Source organism: Suricata suricatta, chromosome 10, assembly GCF_006229205.1.
Source record: "Suricata suricatta isolate VVHF042 chromosome 10, meerkat_22Aug2017_6uvM2_HiC, whole genome shotgun sequence".
In the NCBI taxonomy this organism is placed as follows: domain Eukaryota; kingdom Metazoa; phylum Chordata; class Mammalia; order Carnivora; family Herpestidae; genus Suricata; species Suricata suricatta.
Window position 1 is genome coordinate 70,997,405 of NC_043709.1, and position 20,447 is coordinate 71,017,851.

At 38.5% G+C, this 20,447-nt stretch overlaps 1 protein-coding gene across 2 annotated transcripts in view; it reads right to left on the minus strand.

Annotated features, from left to right (window-relative positions):
* Positions 1-553: 553 nt before the first annotated feature.
* PDZRN4 (PDZ domain containing ring finger 4) overlaps positions 554-20,447 on the minus strand; it is a 350,607-nt gene continuing 330,713 nt past the window's right edge. For both annotated transcript variants that reach the window (XM_029955731.1, XM_029955732.1), the window contains exons 7-10: positions 18,155-18,217; positions 11,096-11,197; positions 6,652-6,768; positions 554-2,880 (exon numbers count right to left, since the gene is read on the minus strand). In XM_029955731.1, the coding sequence (XP_029811591.1) occupies positions 1,351-2,880; positions 6,652-6,768; positions 11,096-11,197; positions 18,155-18,217 (1,812 nt within the window). In that variant the 3' untranslated portion in view covers positions 554-1,350. The remainder of the gene's footprint in view (positions 2,881-6,651; positions 6,769-11,095; positions 11,198-18,154; positions 18,218-20,447) is intronic.

Genomic DNA, 20,447 nt, shown 5'->3' on the forward strand with positions numbered 1-20,447 from the left:
ATGTGATAGTATTTGGAGATGGGACCTTTGGGAAGTAATTAGGTCTAGATGCAGTCATGAGGGACCTGGCGCCCTTATCGGAAGAGACAGCAGACAGCTTTCCTTCTTCTCTTTCCACCATCTGAAGACAGAGGGAGAGGGTGGCCACCTGCAAGATGAAACAGGGCCCTCACCTAGTTGCTGAACCTACCAGCACTTTGATCTTGAACCTCGCATCCTGCAGAGCCATGAGAAATACATTCCTGTTGTCGAGGCTACATGGTCTATGGCATTTTGTTATGGCCGAAGATGACTATTTTCATTTATTGTTATTAATTAACATTTCTTATCTCAAGCTGACTAATATATTTAGTGTCATTATAAGTATTTTCAGACACTTCACTGATCCTCTCTCTAGGCCCTTCTCTGAATTTTTCCTGGCTTTACCGTACACAAGTGCAGACAAAAGGAGATAACCTCATATTTACTGGATGTTTAATTAGCATGTTAGATGGTTTACATAACTTACCTAATTCAATCATCATAAGAATACATGACACAATGATCTAGGAAGTATTTCGAGACAATTTTATTGGAAAAAAAGTGATAGAAAGTGTACACATTTGATAATCCACAATTAGATGTCTTCTAAATAGTGTACATATATAACTAATTTAAATCTGGTAACCACAGTGGACAACGAAAATAAAACACTCCTTGATAACTTTTCTTAAGGATAATCAATAATTTATTTTTTATTGTCACAATTACCACAATTATCTAGCTACATGACCAATGTCACTACATACCACAGGAAGATTGTCCACTTACACTTTACTGAGACAAAGACAACGGCCACTGATGTGTTAATGTACAAGGGGATGTTAAAAAGAGATGGTTTTTATGTGTAAGACAAGATGTGGCACATGATTTATTAACAGGTTTGATTTAGTACATATTATGCCAAGAAGCAAGCATAGAAATGTTTTGGCATTGAGTTGTTATTAAAGTAGAAAATAAGTAAACTAGAGAAATAAATCCAGATCTTAACTTACAATAGATACATTAAAGTAGGAAATTAATTGGCTCCTCAGTACTTTTGTTCAAGATTTTTGTTTCCTTTCCTTTTGTTTTTTATATATATAAATGAGTAATATGAATATATCACAAGTTAAGGAAAGATCTCAGCCAAAAAGAAGGTACCAGTATATGAAAAACAAATGAAAAATTACCGGGCATTTTTGCTTACAAAAAATTTAAACTATAAAGAGTCACAAAATATATATAAAACCGCCACATTGAACGAGGCAATCATACTCTACCCAAACTGGTAGCGCCCTCCTGACATCAGCTGCATCGCTGTCCATTCGGTCATACGGTGGTGACTGACAAAAAGGCATTATGAACTCGAGTGCCATCAGGAGATTTGGCCCCGTGGGTCATCAGTTCTTGGATTGTCATCCAGTTGTCCAAAATTTTCTTGTTTCTTTTTTTCATCATCTTTTTGTGACTCAGTTCAAGGATGTTGATCTCCTTTCTGCCCTCGCTGCCGCTCTGGGGGCTCTCCTTGAGACACTCCAATCGGCTCCGCATCATGAACTCCCGGCGCCGACGCTGCTCCTTGGCCCGAACCAGGTGTTGCTTTCTTTCCTCTTTGCTCCAGTAGCGGCCCATTTTCATCTCGCTCATGGTGTCATCATCCGTGGTCATACCACTGCGCTCCTCCTTGATCTTTAAGGCACGTTCCCTCAGAATCCGGTCTCGTACTGGTCTCTTTGTTATGTACCGGGTCCCGTCGCTCCTAATTTTCACCTTCCATTCCATCTTGGGCTCTGAACACTTCTGAGACTCCTTGCACATGCTCACTAAGCTCAGCTGACTCTGAGCGTACTCGACTGCAGATTTCTGTTGAATCAACTGCATGTAGCTTTGATAATGGCGGGCATGAGCTGGGATGTTTGCATACCTATAGGAGGAGCTGTGGTAAGGAGAGAGGTAAGGGATGTGTTCGCTGCTGGTTTTCTCCTGATCCGAAAGCTTGCTGCTCTCTGAAATCCTCTCCTTGCCTTCAGTGCTGCAACCTGGGTCAGTGGTTTTGGCTTTGGTGGAGGTCCACTCTTTACTGCTCAGCCTGGAAGAAGACTGATTGGCAGCCATTGTGCTTCTCAGGTTTTTCTTATTGGTGAGGTTGATCATTCTCGGAAGGGAACTGTCGGGGGACCGGTCCACGGTGAGTGGAGTGCTTCTGCAGCTTTCAGCCGTGTTGTAAGCGCTAGAACTGTCTTTGTCCGACTTTTCTGGGTGTTCGATGATGTCATCTAGCTTTCCCCTCTGCATATCTACCGTGGTGTTATAATTCCGGAATCCTCCATCATGCAGAGCCCAGATGTCTCCGGACTGGTCTGTCACTTTCTGGAGCCTGTGCGCCTGCATGATATTCTGGCACTCCAGTTCAATGTTTCTCAGTTCTTCGTTAAGCAGCTGTAGCTCGTGCTCCACTCCCTCTTGTTCCCCTGGATGGCATTCTATTGTGCTGCTCGAGTAATACAGGTCATATTCGCCATGGTTCCGAATCTTGCACTTGAGCTCCAAGAGCTGTCGGAATCTTTCACACTCCTCATCTGGGTTGCCAATGCAGTCTGAGTCAATGTATTCGCCAGACACGAAGCTCTCGTTGCACTGGAGTTCGACGCTTCCTAGAGTGTCTTGGCTCTGCCCCAGCTCTCTCGTGCTCTTCAGAGATGCGCCGCCGTTGGGGTCCTCAGCTGCGTTCTCCTGCTCCGAGCTCTCCTCGTTCCGCAAGCTTTCATCCGTGCGTCCCACCCCACTGTCCTTCTCGTGGTTGTTGGAGGAGGACGTTGCCGTATCTGTTGTGCCCTCTTCTTCTTCTTGTTTTTTTGGCTAAGAAAACCAAGTTGAGAGAACAAAGGAAATTAATTAACTTGAGAAACACTGATTGTTGAAAAACTCAAGAATGATGCTTCTTGGCAAATGTGCAGTTCCTAGAAACCTTTTCTAATTTTAGTATCCACGACACTGTTAGAAATAAAGGCAATTAGTGCAAGGCAGCTTTTTATGAATTGAAATAAAGAAAACCAAAACTGCTTGGATAGGGCCGTCATACCTGACTTGGGGATAAATAAAACAGGACACATTTAAATACATGATCCTTACCTTGAAGATCTCTCGTACTTGGGAAACGGGCGTGCAGGTGTGTAAATGAGGTGCCTTTAGGAGCCTCTGAGATGGCAACACACAAAAGATGAGTGAGGCAGGGGTCTAAATGGTCTTCTGCAGAAAGGAAGCCTGGAGTTCTGAAGCTGCTTCACCTTATTATGATTTTTTTCCCCCTGAACTTTAAGTTCAGAAGAAACTTCACTGATCTAGTAATACACTGGTAATGGTAAGCCAGACAGCACAGTATTTCAAGAATAGGTTAGTGCTAGAGCCTCGGACCTTCTCTCTATCGATGAGGAACTTTAATCCCAGATGTATTCAGCTTATTAGTGACACACAGAGATGGAAAAGGCTAGTGCCATTCCCCACAGTGAGGATTTCTTATATGATCAGGTGTCATATTTCCGGACACATGTGCCTGACCTTCATCCGTCTCCAAACCACAGTGCTGAGAAGCAAATATGTCATCTTAAGACTCATTTGGGTTATGTAAAAAAAGTTTTCTCCTCTCAGTAATATCCTTTAAAGGTGAATTTTATTCTGCTGAGAGTGACAGTTCTCATGAAAATCGGAGCAGCACTGATTGCCAGATGTGGGCATAACATGAAGAAGTATATTTTTGACATATATGTGAATACATACTCATAGGTAAACTTTATTCCTTGGTAGTTTTTGGTTTTCACACAGAACAATTAACTTACTGCCCTAAGAGGATGCATATGTAGTTCTTTCTCTGTGAACAGGGTAAAGTTGCTGTTTTCTCCATCACTCATCATAGAAGAATCTACATGGCAGTTTCCACATTGCATTTTCTTTATGTGTAAGTCCCCTCACTATTTTATATATATTTCCCTCTAGGAGGTATAATCATACAATTCAATAAAATTAAGCCTGTTAATGTTAAAGAAGGACAGAATGCATGAGAAAAGGTATTCTAAACCAGGTTTGAAAGAGTCTCTCAAGAAAATGGCTTTATTTTTCTCCCACAGAAGACACGGCAGAACAAAACTTAACATCAGCTGCAGAGGAGAGAACATGACCATGTAACGTTCTAGGATTCTCAGTCTTTCCCTAAAATATTTTTCCTCATTTGTTGAAAACACACTGAAATTTTTAAATGCCTTATTGATTAAAAAATAATGTTATAAATAAGTAATTGAGTGCTTGGTATATCTGTATGTTCCTTGCTATAAGCTGACAACAGTATCCAATCTGGTGACACATTGTATGTGCTGCGCCATGAATCCCCCAGAGGATGTTATTGAATTGGATATTTTAGGTTATATACCACATTATTTACATTTATTTCTTCATATCTTTAATGAGCTTAAAAATACAAGAAGGCTAGTATTTGTTTATCTTATTTTTTTGTTTATTCATTTATTTTGGAGGAGCTAGAGCAGAGGAGGACCAGAGAGAGATGGAAACAGAATCCCAAGGAGGCTCTGCACTGTCAGTGCAGGGTGAGATGCGGGACACAATCTCAAGAACCATGAGGTCATGACTTCAAGAGTCGGATGCTTAACTGACTCAGCCACCCAGGTGCCCCTCTTTATCTTATTTTTACATGGAGCAAAGGATATAGACAAATTATAGCATGAGCGATGTTCCCCAATGTGTCACCAGCAGCTGTAAAACCAAGGATAGTATGTAAAGTGAAACTTTTAATGTGTATATGTATTTAAGTTTTGTAGTATGGACACACATTTTATTTTTATTTTTTTAATTGAATTTGCCTTTCTTTAGTCACTGGTTTATGAGCAAATGTGAAAACAAAAAGGGCTTTCCATTCTCAAACCTAGAATTTCTAGTTTCTAATGTAACGCCACTCTATCATTTATCATTTCCCTATGGAATTATTACGGTGACAGGCAATGCTTCTACCAAGACATTTCTAATGTAGTATTATTGTTTATAAGGGCACAGGACTTTTAAAGGTTTCTGTACTTCTTATCATTTTTCAGTCTCATGGTGAAGAAAAATTTCCACACAATGAGAGTCTAACCTCAGGGACATCTAGTGTTACCTCAAAAGACCCAGCATTTGTATTACGTCTGATGAGTAGGCAGCATTTGACACCCTATCACTTCACCTGGACAGGATTTCTCCCTTCTTTCTTTATTCCAACAACCTCCTGTCAATTCTGTATCAGGTCACATTTTGTATCTAAGAGAGAAAAAGCCCGGAGCAAGGACTTTCTTGCTTGTAACCAGCAGCTGCCACCAAAAAATGTCTTTATCTGTGGCCAGCCTTGTAGTCATACATAAAAATTTCAATCTGTCCTACCTATATTGAAAAGCAATCACCGCAGTAGTAGCAGTAGTTTTGAGCCTGAGCTACTGTTTGTGAAGTGGCCAATGAGCATCCATGCTCAGCATGGAGTAGATCATGCGGTTATGTTGACACCATAGTTTGCAATATAACAATTTATTAAATATATGGGCAAGTGTGCGTGCACACACACACAAACACATCTCTGTTATGGAATGCTAGCATGTCAATAAATTCCATCATTCACTTTATAAAGTGATAGCATGTTTGTGTTTTATGTCCCTAAGCCTAACTGTCCAGGATTAAAAAAAAAAAAAAACTATCTCTTAGAATGTGTTAAGAATTAATGTTGAGAATAAGATGATAATTAAACAAGTAAATAAACTGATGGCAGAAGTGTTACTGAATTTGTATCAGGCAGATGAATGACATGAATTCAACACACAAAACACTTAGGGTATATTTTAAAAGATCTAGGATATATTGATCTTGTTTTTATACAACAGGAACAATAACAATCACAAAAGAATCCCAAAACTCAGTTTGCCACAAGCTCCTCTGTAATCTTTCACCAGCAATGAATTAATTAAGAGCAGAAACTTTGTTCATCTTCTTTGTGTTCTCAGGATCAAGTATGGTACTTAAAACACATTAGGAGTGCAGCATTTTTGGTTGAATGATTATGTGACCCTAAGGCAAGATGATGTCAATGATCTCAAATAAGGCTACTCCTCTTCAGGAGTATTCAGGTGGAACCACGATACCGAAACCACAAACAAGACTGATGGCTTACATCACGTCACCATCACAGTATAGAGCTGCCTAAATATTCAACCAGACATGTTTATATTTTTTATTGTAAAATTAACTTTGGGGGGAGAGGTTATTGCATGGGATAAAGTTTGTCTATAGCTGGCATATTGAAGAGCAAGGCATCATTTTGCTATTGAATTTCAGAATTGGATTGAACCATCCCTGGGTCAACATTTCAATACTATTAGACTCAGTCAACAAAGGTCCCAAAGCTTTCCAAGCTAGAAAGATCTCAATAGGAAAAAAAAATGTATTTATTCCCTCTGCTTCTTTTGAGAGGCCCATCTGCTCTAAAAAATTACCATTACAGAGATGTTTGATCAAACTCTTTGATTTGGCTTTTTTCTCCATTTATGGTTATACATTAAAAAAAACAAACCACTTAGCAACATTTCAAATTGTTGGCCCTACCTGCTCCACCTCATTGGCCGTGCGCTGCATTGCTTCATTATGCTGTTCTTCCAACATCTCCAAGTTTAACTCCTCTAAGAATTCATTCCTTTCATCTTCCAGCCAGCCTTCATCCAGCTGCAAAAGAATACATGAGTACATTATATTAGGTTAGTGGGAACTCATGCTAAAATAGAGTAAACTTAAATGGCGATGCCTGACCAGTTCCTTTTATCATAATGATTCTCTTCAGAGTACCAGCCTCTGATAGTTCACCTCTCAGAAGGAGGAAAAAGTGATTAAAAAAAATTGGACTCGTATGCCTTTTATCCTTTCCTGAAACAGAGCTACAGATTTTCTCTGAGAGCCAAGTAGAGCTCACAGCATAGAACATTACCATCTTTCAAAATGTATGAAAAGCATATTGTATAATCCACAGCTGTCATGCTCATTACCTCTGACAGTCCCCGTGTTAAAGAACCGCAATGGTACTAATAGGGCCGTGAGACAATTGGACTTTTTTCCTTAACGACAACCTCCAGTGAGACTACACACACAGCGTTCGCCACCCCCTGAACACACTGATGCTCCTACCCCATCCTGCCTTTTTATGTTTAGGCAGATGGCTTCCAACTTAACAAGATGGCTGCTTGCCACAAATACAGACATTTATTTTACCTGGGGGGAAGAAAAGAAAAATTCTAAGTTATTCTTCTCATCAAGAAAAAGACGATGCTATGCCATGTCTATTTTGATTCAGTTTTCACACCTAATTGCAAAATATATATCTATATCCATATATATCTGAAACTGTGCATTTAAGGGGCATGGGGCAGTGTGGAGCATGCAGGGTTTTGTTTGTGGGTCCAGGATGCAGGTATTCTGGTGGGAGTCATACACAAATTAAACTGAATAAATCCTGTTGGCTTCTCAACAACAAGTGAAGGGAAAAACCTTGCTAATATGATGAGTGTTGACAGTCCATACAGATAATTTGCCTCAAAGTGGATATCTGGAGCTGGATTACATAAATTAGCTGTCTATGCTGATTAAAGTACCTGAATTATTGTCCATGCTCTGTTTCACTCTGTGTTAAAAAAAAAAAAAAGAGCAGCTTTCTAATGAGCCAAATTGACAATACAGTTGATCCTTGAACAATAGGGGTTTGAACTGCGTGGGTCCACTTTTATGTGCATTTCTTTTTTGGTAAATACAGTACAGTATTCTGAATCTTTTTTCTTTATGTTTTTCCTCATAACATTTTCTTTTCTCCAGCTTACTTGATTATAAGAATAGTATATAATACATGTAACATATAAAATATGTGTTAATCAACTGTTTATGTTATTAGTAAGGCTTCCAATCAACAGTAGGCTATCAGTATATTAGTTTGTGGGAGTCAGAAGCGACACGTGGATTTTCAACGGAGGGGGGCTGTTGGCTCTCCTAATCCGTGCATTACTCAAGGGTCAGCTTTAGTTTGAAGTGTTTTCATCCCTGGACAATGGCAAAGTAAGCTCTTAAAGATAACTGAGATGGTAAAAGTTCAAGACAAAACAAATTCTTAAAGAAGGACATCCGGTCGGTCCAGAAGAGGCATTAGCATATACACGTCATATTCACTAATACAAAGGCAGTTGTAGGTTTCTTGATATTTATTAAAGGCTACCTAGAACTTAAATTACCTCATATTTGACTGGGGCGAAAAGTATGGACACATTTATTCATCCTCATTTATCTTCATGTAGCCTGAATAACTTGAGCAGGTTCTACTCCACTGGCTTTGATATGCAGATGAACTGTGAAAATTAAGCTGACTAAAAATTCCAATTCAATTTATAATTGTCCAAGCTTTACATTCTCTAATCCCTTTTAAGTTTCATGAAGCTGCAAACTCTAGACTCCAAAAGAAATGACATAAAGCTAGAAATGTTTCCTTTTTATAAGCACACCAAGGGCTTTTTCTTTATTCATGTCAAAACAAAATATTTGCTTACTCTGAAGTAGTGAATGACGGAACAGAGTCTTCTGAAATTTAAATGAAGGGGTGGGAAAGATAAGAAGAACAAACAGTAGAAATTAATGATTCCCTATAACTCTTTTCTTATTAACTAATCCCACAGACCCTTGAGTTGCCTTCTGTAGTCAGTGTACGTCTGCTCTGATAAGTCTTTCCTCCAGGCTGGAGGCACACACAGCATGGTAAGTAAGGAGACAGCCTTCTTGCTCACTTCCTTTCCCTGTTGTATTTCCCTTTCTACACAGATGTGCATTCACGACCGTCTGAGTTTCAGGCTACCCCACAGACAGACCTTCCCTCGAGCTGAGCTGCGAGAAAGGAGGGCTCTCTCAGTATGAAACAAGGAGATCTGTCTGCACAGTAGTGGACACATGCGGCATTTCAGGGAAAGGAACAACCTGCATTGTCTCAAAAGTAGTGTTTACAAGTTCCTGTGAGAGCCCTCTCTGCCCCAATGTCCCAAGGGGAACAGGGCAGAATAGCAATATCTTTAATGGTTTGAGGAAGAAAATGGGCAGAAAATGAAAGAAAGTTGACAGGGAGTGAAAGAAATGAGTTATTTAAAAATATTGCACCAATGTACCGTATTGCCCCCAGCCAGTCTGTAGATCATTTCTAAGAATGCAGAGAGTATTTGAAACATTAAAAAAAAAAAAAGAAAAAGTTTAAAGCACACAGAAAACTTCCACATTCTCCTGGGATAAAATTCATATGTCAAAAATGCAATAATAAGATATACTAAAATTGATTAAAAAATATAGGTGATATAAAGGCAAGTTTATGAGTTTTCTTTGGGGGGGTTCTTCTTTTTTCTTGCCATTTTATAGCATGTGCTGCTTAAATTACATTTTCAAAAATATGGTGTTAAAATGCATTTTTTCCTTATTTTTCTAGAAATCTGATTTTCAAAAGGCAGTTCGCTTTCTTGCAGTGGCATGAGGCTTCCTGAGAATCGAGGGGCTAAAGCAGATCTTGATTTTGATAGGATGGTATCTTCCCTTCAACAGTGGAAAGGAAGTCTCATTTGGAAATTCATCCTCCAACATTGATTCTGTTGGATCAGGAGTGTAGTCAGATATTTGAAAATGCCACCAGTTCTAGCAAGCATATGCATTCTATCAAGGATATACCTAATCTTATATCATTAATTTCTATTCTTTCCACAGTCCATTATAGCCATTCTATGGCATGGTTTAAAGAAATGCTTCAATTCTAAATTAATGAGGTTCTCTAGCGGTTACATGGAAAGGGCAGGGAACCCACATTATAACATCAAAATATCTTTTCTACATCAGGGATAACTACTCTGTTTTCTTCAATTTACCATGAATTTCACTAACGTGTTTAGCCCCTTTAATCTGTTCTTTTTCAAGAAAACAGAATCAGTGAGACTAACTAGTTTGCCAAATTTCCAGGTCACTAGTGATGTTTCATACATATTTTTAAATTTACTCCTAAGTAGGCAGTCCAGCCAGTCACAGAGGCTCCCTTCCTCACTCCTGCGACCTCAGGTGTGCAACTTTACTCTGCCTTGGGCAATAGCAGGCTTTATGGGAACCATTCAGAATGGTCAAGGGCATAAAGGAAATATATGCCGAAAGGGTGATCTTTTATAACCATTATATTCAAGTCAGGATTTGGTCTGACACTGAAATACACTTACTCAATGTAATTTATAGATAGTATGTAGTTACTGAGTTTGAAAAATATCAGATCAATAACCTGGGAGACAAATGGTGATATAACCAACTTCACTCAAACTACTGACAGATGGACAGAAGGGTGACAACGTGCTATCCTTTCCTGCATTGTGGCAGGGCATAAAAAGGACATAAAAAGAAGGACCAATAGCACTTTTCTTTCACCGTATTACCTCTCCTTCACTGTCTTGGCATCGCTCTCTGTAAAGATATAAAAAGCAATTTCCCTAGAAGCTATCAGCTTGTTTTTGGCCGGACAGATGTTTTTGTCACCCTAAACTTTGAAAAAATTCACTTACTATACATGGAAATACACCATGCTACATAAGCTACTTTATTTGATAAAGTTGTTCTAAAAAGATCTAAGTTGATAGCTAGATATGCTAATATTTCTCGCATTAGAGATTCTTTCAAGACACCTTAATATGCCAATTAGGTATTTTTAGATAGAAACCTAAAGCAAGGATCCGTATAGAATTAAAAATCATACAGTCAACCATTTTTCATTTAGGAATTCATTCACATAACTGGCAAGTGGAAGGACAGCATAATGATTCCATTTTGTGTTGTTTTTCCTTCTTTTTTTAAAAAAGATAAGGTTGATAAGGTTGGTAAGTTAGGAAAGATGCCTCTTAATTGTGTCTTGTGTTCTTAGCTTCACAGATATACACAGGACTGATCTGATGTGGAAGAGCAGACAATGGATGCGAAGCGCAGGCGCCAGATTTCGGATCTCGGCGCTGACCTGAGTCTCTGGTCTCGCGACCAGCAGCACGATCCTCCTGCACTCCTCGCTCGACAGCAGCGCCACCGCTTCCTCTCGGTTCTGGACGTCTTCCCCATTTATCTAGAAAACAAATGAAAGTGGCACATTAGTTTCCATTTCCACAATGCTGCACACAATAAATGGCAAATATCAGCTCATTTATGGTGAACGTATGGACAATGAAGCTCACACAATGGGCTCATCTTCAGCCCCTCAGTGGTAAGTGCCTTCACTCAATTACGCGCTTACTGTAAGAGCCATATCGATCCCTGAAGGATGGCGGACATCAGAGGAAGCAGTTATGTTCATAAATGTCCAACCTGCGCCCCGGCAACATACATCTAGCAACACAATTAACCAGCCCCTGACAGGTGACGTTCATCTTTCTCCGCTCAGAGTAATGGAAGTGTCACTCTGAGATAATAGTGCTGGGGGAAGCAGGACTGGCAATACCACAACTGAAATCCGTCATCCGGCGTGCCTGCTAGGAGCCAATTAGAGAGCTACGGTATTATCTCTCACCAGGCAGTGCTCCCAAGCCGCTGCTGATTGCATTTTCATTTAATCATCTCATATTTGCGTGGGTTTGACTCAGTTGCCCCAAATCACTCTCAGGATCTCTTTCAATTGTTTAAATAATCAAAAGAAGGAACCGTGCATCAGTTACATCCTCCTCAACACTTCAGTTCTTTCTAAGATTCATCCATTTCCTCAAACTACGAAACTAATGAAATCTCTTAAGGCTCATCTCTTAAGTGTACTTAACTTTTTAAAAATTGATACAGAGTAAAAATGGCTTTTGGAACGCAACCAAGCTTGAGTAAACTTTGGATTAAAAAGACTCTAGTGGAATTCAATATATATATATTTCCTTCCTTTTTCTAAGTTCCACAGACAGAGCAAATAAGGTTCCTAAAGTTTGTATTTTAAGCTACATTTTCCCATTCAAATGTATTTAGCACCGAGTTAACGGAACTTTCCTTGGATATTTTATATTTATTTTATTTTATTGATTGCTCAAATCCATGAAGACATTGAGATTTTTGACCCATAGAACATAATCAAAATATGCAGAAAGAAATTTCAGTTGAAGACGTAAAGTAATTCTACCTAAATAAGTATTAATTATTTCAATAAATTAAATAGATAGAAAATGCAGCTGTACTGACCAATTTTTCAATAATTAACATTTTCACTAAGGATTTCTGCTGAAAAGCATGAAGGAGACGAGTGAGAATTTTCTCTAGTGGATCTCTGGGATTCTGGCTGATACACAAGGACAGATATAATTATCAAAGCCCAGGAATATCAACTTTGGACCATAATAAATCATTCTTATTTCTGGGTTCTTAGCATACACATTGAACACAAAGAAAGCAGACAATAAATAAATGTAGGGAGAGGGGAGTCATACAACCATATGTTGTATTTTCTTACTTTTATCTAATGCATATCACTGCTGTTTTTCACTTGTATAATATGTGAACAGGAAATTCAGCTTTTACAAGTTTCAAGCGCATTTCCTTTTTTTGGCAACTCACAATAAAACTCATCAAATTAGAAAACAGAAGCTAATTCCAAAATGGAAACTAATGACTGGAAAGGGTATTTTGTGGTTTTTCACAAATATACATCTGAAAAGCTATTTTTGTACTGAATCCAAGGCTTTTTCTCAAATGAAGATAAATTGGCAGTGATGGATTCCACTGTACCACCCCCATCCCCAATTAAGCGTAGTTTGAAAATAAGGACTTGAAAATTTTTACTTTCCTTTAGCTTCGGGGGTTTATGTCCATTTCATAGTAATTAATGGTATATCTGCAATGCATCTATTTGTCTATCAATTACGGACCTAATTGTTCATCTTCCCTCCATTATTGGCATGTTTGCTCCTAGGGAGATTGCGGTGGATGCTCTCACCCACTTCTCTTCACCTTTTCTGTGTGAAATCTAATTCTCATACTTTTCTTACTCAGGTATGTACATCTAAATTTGGAATCTAAAGTTCCCTTACTACTAACCTAAATACTCTTCACTCATGTTTATTTAATGTTACTCTTATGGTCCCTATATTAAAGTGCAGATACTAATGCCTTCCTCAGAGTGTTCTTATAGGGGTTAAATGAGTTAATATATGTCGAGGGCTGAAACAAGTGCCTAGTAAACAGGAAGTACTCAGGTTGGCATGTAGTGCTACCGATGTTAGTGTTCTTGCATTATTATTATTATTACTACTACTATAACATTATTGATGTTTATATTTTAATCCTCCATAAGGGAAAGATTATTTTCTTCTAAATAAAGCAAATATATTAAATTCATGCACATACTCTGGTTTCTCTTCAGATCACATAAATCTTTTGCCTTTTTAAAATTCATGCACAATAATTAAGTCCATAGTAGCAAAGGTAGTTTTCTACTCTATACATCTATCTCATATATATTTTTAACTCTTAGAGAATCACCAAGAAACAATGTGGTTGTTTTTGATTTTCAGCCCCATTACAGTTGGTATTCATCTGTCTCCTCTGTGAACTTGGCATGACCAGAACTATAGTCTCCAGTTCCCACACTATGCCCTTGTCCTGGAAAGACAGATCCCATGTTGTAGAAACACATTTACACTCAGAATCATAGGTGGAATGAAGTGAATTTGCCGTAAAAATCTGGTGTTAAAATGTAATTTTTTGTTTCTTTTTCAAAATTGTTTCTTTAGCCAATGGTTGACAGATCCTATTGAACTCAGGACATGAGTTTGATACCCAAACTGACACTGGGGCAAGAAATGCAGCCATGGGTTTCAGCAAAGAATGAAAAGATTTGAGGAATGGAATCTGAGAGAGCTTTCAACCTTCATTTGCTTTTGTTCCTGAAGGATGGCTTGTGGCTACAGGACCGCTTGTGGGAAGGCAGTTTGCTGTGCCTGAAAACACCAGCAGCATAAAGGTGGAGGACCCAGAATCACAGGGAGGAGAGGAGATAGATGTGTCAGCGTGATACCACAGTTTAATGGCAGACTTTCATTTTAAGAAAAGAGAGGGAAAGAGAGCCAGGAGAAAGGCAACATGTAACTTTTGTTACAGTGAGGAAAAATTGTGCTAGAATACGTCTTGTCTCATTACCTGTTTCTGGGCATATGTAAACATCCATTTCAAAGCAGATATTGCCTTGGCTTCGAAGAGTTCTGTGGTATTACAAAGATAAATCAGCCAAAACCTCACTTTAGGCCCAATCTGCTGTATGTGCATGAGTGTGTTTGTATATGTGTGTGTGAGTGTGTGTATGTGTGTGCACGTGCGAGCGCACATGTGTGCAAAACCCTAAGAGCCTAGAAATGGTTTAATATAGCTTTTTTGCTTGAATGTGCCGATTTTTAGGTTACCTATATTAGTACACCAGAGTTGGGTGGGCAACTAAAATTCTTGGCATCCAACCCCCTATGGAATTTATTTGAAAACCCAGGATCTAAGGCAAAAGAGAAACGATCTATTTCATGTGAGCTTATATTTTAGTATAGTAAGAAGGTTTGTACAGAGATAGAGGTGGAAAGAACAGAAGTGGGGGAAAAACAGTTATCTAAAGGGAAGAAAATAAAAAAAGTAGGGATAAATAAGTTTAGCTGTAGGGCAGAGAAGGAGAGAAAGCTCATTCAAAATCTTATTGTTCCACTGCAGTGGAAATCCAGTTTTTGCAGGATTTTGGCAGAGTAATGTCTTAGGAACATAACTGAGGTTTTTGGCCAACACGAGATCAGGCGGCAACATGGAATATTGCTATGCTCACTATCCCAAGGAGAAAATGAGAATACAGCACTCTGATCATGAATGTGGTCTTTAATCCTTTCTCTCTGAGGCTCAGAAATGCTTGTCTTCACTCAGCACTGCAGTTTTGTGAGAGGACTTCCCCATATTAATTCCTGAGGACCCGTCTGATGCCACAAGTGTGTGGCGACAGCACGGAAGACGGATTCCTCGTGGGAAGAAAAAACACGTGAGATCTAGAACATGCTCTGTGAAATCGGTTCATGGCTTTTCTTCTGTGTAAGCCCTACTATGGGCCAATCCGTGTGAGTATCTGTGCGTGTGGTACCACTGGGCGAGGCCCCACGATATGGCACAGGAAGACATTTTAGCTCCACAACGAGGATCAGACCACAGAAGTACTCTGCTTAGGTCATCATGAACAGAAAATTAAAACCACAGTTGCCCTAAAGAGATTCATTTAAATAAAAGCCAGCCAGGAAACTCCAAGGATAAGAAGTAAATCCTCTCTTTCTCCCCCTCTCATCTCCCCGAGACAGGAGTCATTAATTGTTCATTACAGGGTATCCCATAATCTCCTCCTCATCCATATGGGAGCCATTTGTCTATGAGTACAGTTTTGTCACAGTTTTATTTAATATAATTTCACCATTACCCTAAGACTCTTTGTTTTCTGTGTGTGCAAATAGACTTGAATTCTAGGCTTTTTAATGTGACATGTATTTGTTCATTAAGTGTGACATATTTGTCACTGAATATAAAGTAATCAGGCAGACAACAGCATTTTGTCAATCCTGCTGTTGTTTCTTCAATGAACCCACTCCATTAAGGAATGGTTTATTATCTTGCAAATATTGTATCTGAACACTTTATCTGCCTCTAATACAGCCATGGATAAAGAAGTGTCAAAATATATAGTATGCATATATGAAAATACATATACTTTATTTTGATCTACCCCTACTCCTAGAACTAATAGATGCTATTTTAATAACTGCATTTGCATATCTAGCTTATGGGGCAGTGGTTAGCTGGATTAGGTATGAGGTGTCAAATGCGGAGAGTAGATGGTGAGAAAGAGGAGTGACCGCTGGAAATAGCAAGAGAAAAATGACAAAAAATAGACCCAACGCATCAGAAAATGTAGCCAACTATGGTAATTTTATATTGGTGCACAACATCTTCCAGACTTTTTAGCCATTGAGTATTTTGCTGTATTATCACATTGTGCAATGACTGCTGGGCACAACATGCCCTTGAGCATCAACAGAAGGTTACCATCTTTTCAGGGCAGCTGGGTGGCTTAGTCAGTTGAGGGTCTAACTTTGGCTCAGGTCATGATCTTACGATTTGGTTCCTGATTTTGAGCTCTGCATCAGGCTCTCTGTTGTCAGCACAGAGCCTGCTTTGGATCCTCTTTTTCTCTCTCTGCCCCTCCCCCACTTGTGCTCTCTCTCAAAATTAAACATTTAAAAAAAGGTTATAGTCTTTTCAACTGAGCATATTCAACTGTAGATGTCAATAAAGTGAACAATACATTTATAATTATTTCCAAGTCAAATGATAATAATGAGATATGTTTGGAGGTTTCATTATCTGGATGATTCACAAAAAAATATACCCTTATTTTTTAACGAGGCTCTATCAGTAAAAGTTTACTGCAGATTTGATTCATCTATCCTATCACCTTTTCCACTAAAATCCTATGTTTCATTCCGTCATTTATTCATGTGCGATTGAGAAAGACATTGAAAATATGGTAGCAAACAAGACGGTGCCTTGGTTTCCTGACTCGCTTTCCCTTCTCCTGATACAGCCTGTGACACATTCCATTTTCTTAAACTACAGGTCACCACTTAGGGAGCAAGAGAAATAGAAGTTACATCGTCTTGAAGCTTTTGAAAAATTAGGAGGACCATGAATGGCCGACCATTAATTCATACTTTTGTTCTTTCCTAATTGGAGCCTTAACAGAGGGTCCTTGATGAAAAAGGAGTTCTGCAGCGAGAGAAGAGAAAAAGTAGGAAGGAGTGCTGTGAATCAGTGAGTTGTACCCCAAAGAAAGGAAAGGATACCAGAAGGCTGGGCAGGATATCCTTCTGGTACGTGCCCAGGGTGGCGCGGGCACACCTCTATCACGACAATGCCACACTGCATCGAAATCGTCTGTGTATGCAGCTGTCTTCCTAATTACCTGGGGAGTGCCCCCAATGCTGGGATGGGATCTTGTCTATTTTTGAAGCCTTCGTTCTAGGCAGAATGTTGAATCCACTTACGTCAAATGAAAAGAAACACTGTTTAGTGGTTTGATTCTGGTAAGGAGAAACGGGAACTTTAGGTCTGTCACAAAGACTAAAAGTATGCGGAATATTTTAACAGTTTATAGCTTCCTCAGTTTGGCTTTTAAGTCATCTCCCACTTTGTAGTTGTGATCTGCAGTGAAACTAAACCCTGAAGGGGCCTCTGTTCTTAGTTTGGGTTAATCTGGACACAAAGGCTGGGGAGCTGTGTGTCTATGCAGACATTCTGTAGGGAAAGGACTCAGGAGACAGAGCAGGTCAGGGTGGGTTCCGGGTGGGAACTGGTATTCAGGGTTATTCCTAATTTGGTCTGGGATTCTTACCAGCTCCGCCTCCCCTTTATGATCTACACATCATCGTGCTTTTTAAACTGAAATTTAATGTCTCTATGTTTTCATCTTTCCATGCAGAAAAGAAAGCATTGCCCTCCACCTGTTCCCAGCAACAAATAAAATTCTTCAGACTTCTAGACTTTCATATAGAAACGGAACACAGGAATCCATGTTCACCTAATTTATTCTGGAAAAGGCAGCAATAACTGGTGCTGCTGCTGCTAGTAGTAATACAAGTTAATGTTTATTACTTACCATGCCGTGTGCTAAGCATATCACATGCATAATCACATTTAACCTTTGTAACAATACGTTTTATTATTATCATCTTTTAAGAGGAGGAAGCAGGCTTATGATGAGAGGCTAAGTAACGTGCGGGTAAGTGGTGGAGCTAAAAGGTGAAGAGAAGTCATCCACGTCCAGAGATTATGATTCAATCACTAATTATTAGCTAATAATTCTGAATGAATGGTACCATCCTCACTGTCAAAACATTTTTACAATGATAGCTTTGTGTTTTGTGAATGTTAATATCTAGAAAAGACAAATTCTTTTCCTAGTTTTTTTTTATTATAAAAAAACTAAACAAAATTGAAACTATTGAACAAACAGTAGGAAACTAAAGGAAATGAGTATGTCACATACTTGCAAAATACGATCCCCTTCTCGAATGCGGCCATCTTTGGCAGCGATGCTATTTGGATCTACCTGTAATGGCAAAACCACACCTCTTCAACTGGTATGCAATATTCCCCCAGAAACTTAGAAATAGCGTTAAAAATATTTTTAGTGACCTGGTTCAAAATTCTCTACTGATTTACACAATGCATGTTAAATTTTCCTGTGGTTTTCGACAGAAAAATATAAATGGACTACTTTAGAGTGAAGTATAATACAATTAAAGAGAACTAGAGCAAAACGTAATTTGAAGACCATTTTTCTCTCTCCCCCTCCCTTTTCCTCTTTCCTCCCTGCTCCTCCCTCCATTGTTTCTCACCCTTTCCACTTTTCCTTTCTCCTTCTCTCTTTCTTTTCTTTTCTGTTATTTTCCTTTCTCTCTCCCTCTCCCTTTTCTTTCTCTTTCTTTCTTTCTCTCTCTCTTTCCTTCTTCCTTCTCCCCCTCCTCCTGCCCCTCCTCCTTCTCCTCCTTCTCTTTCTCTTTCTCCTTCTCCTTCTTTTAACACCCATTCACTCATTTCTGTATTCAGACCGTCAGGTATGGTCCTCAGCTGACATGATCTTTAGCAGATGTTAATACTAGAATCCTCTGGACTCAGGAAATTTGCTTTCTACTAGAGTGATCTTTAAATCCTGGCTTAGCTATCTTAGAAAAGCTGACAGCTATACTATAAGTCCATGCTTATTAAAGAAATTTCTGACCCACGAGCACATTAACTTATAGAGATTTATAATTGATATTGCTCAAAAGATAAAAAAAATTCTATCTATGTAGATTATTACTAGGTTCTACTTTACATTATAGGGTGAAGTATATTAACTATAAATTATTTTAGAATAAATAGATATTTAAGACTGTATTAAGAGTTTACCAACATTTTAATGGGCCAAATTTGAGTCATGACTTACAGTTCACTGGAGGTAATTCCATCTATCACATTTTACAGGATGGCTCTAAGCCATTTATTTGAACTTATTGCATCAAAGGTTTTATTTCAAGCAAAGTATTTCAAGTGTAGCATGAGGTTGATCCATCCTGTCCAGATGTTAGATATTACTTTCTTATCCACCTAATAAGTGAATTTTAAGTGATCAATTAAGAACAAAGACACTATAATTACATGTAAGAAGTATAAGGAAAATATGTTCAGTTCCTGTGGCTTCTTTATTATCCCCGGAAAGTTAAGCTCCAAACCTGACATATTTAAATAGTAAACAAGAGACTTACTAGAGAAAAGTGAGACATGACTAATCAACTGTATCCTACTGAGAAGTCATTCACAATGTAAAACTTTACCTGCAGGACGGTATTCAACCTAATGCTAAACTTTGACATTTGTGCCTCTGTGCGTAGGACAAAGGTCAATTCTGTGGGTATTTCCTTCTGCGTCCTCACCATATTAGAGGAATTACCATCACTGTCCATTTAAAAGAGGTAAAGAGGTATATAAGTCAAATATTCTCTAGAGATTTTTTCCATTGCAGGAGCCAGTCAGTAAAGTCTGGTCAAGTGATAAAGAGTAACATTTACACTTATAGAGCTGTATAGTTTTCAAAGTGAATTAAATACATTATCCTTCCCATATTCTAAACACCTCTATAGAAGCAATGAGATCGGCATTGTTGTACCAAGTTTTTAGTTGAGGAAGCTGAAGCTCAGTAAATAAGGTAATGATTTTAAGATCATGGCCAAGAACATGAGACATGTTGAAACAACATGAGACATCAATTCGTATCTAGTTTGTCTAACTTCCTTTTCAGACATATACATATATACATATATGGCTTCACCCATATATATGTGTGTGTACATTACATGGAGGAGTTAGACAATACACATGCATCTATATGCATACATACAATTTTTAGTCATACATACATATAATTAAAATAAATTAAACCTTACACTTCTCACAAAATGATTCTGTTGGGAGTCTTAAAAAGTCACCATTAATAATAAATTTTGCTTCACGGTTTTTCCAAAGTAATGAACACTAAGTGTGTTCCACATTTAAGTACCTCACTTTCAGACAGTGATTATGGCATTGAACAAAACAAACTCATAGATACACTCCTTGGATATTTAAGTTTATCAGCCTGCCAGAAGAGTAAATAAAATATGTAATATCTGTGATATTAGATTTAACACAATTAGTCAGTGCTCTCGTTAACAACACTGATAAAGGGAATGGAAGAACAAATGTTTGCTCATCAAAAACTATCCTTGAATTTCTGCATACTTAGGGGGAATTTATTCAAA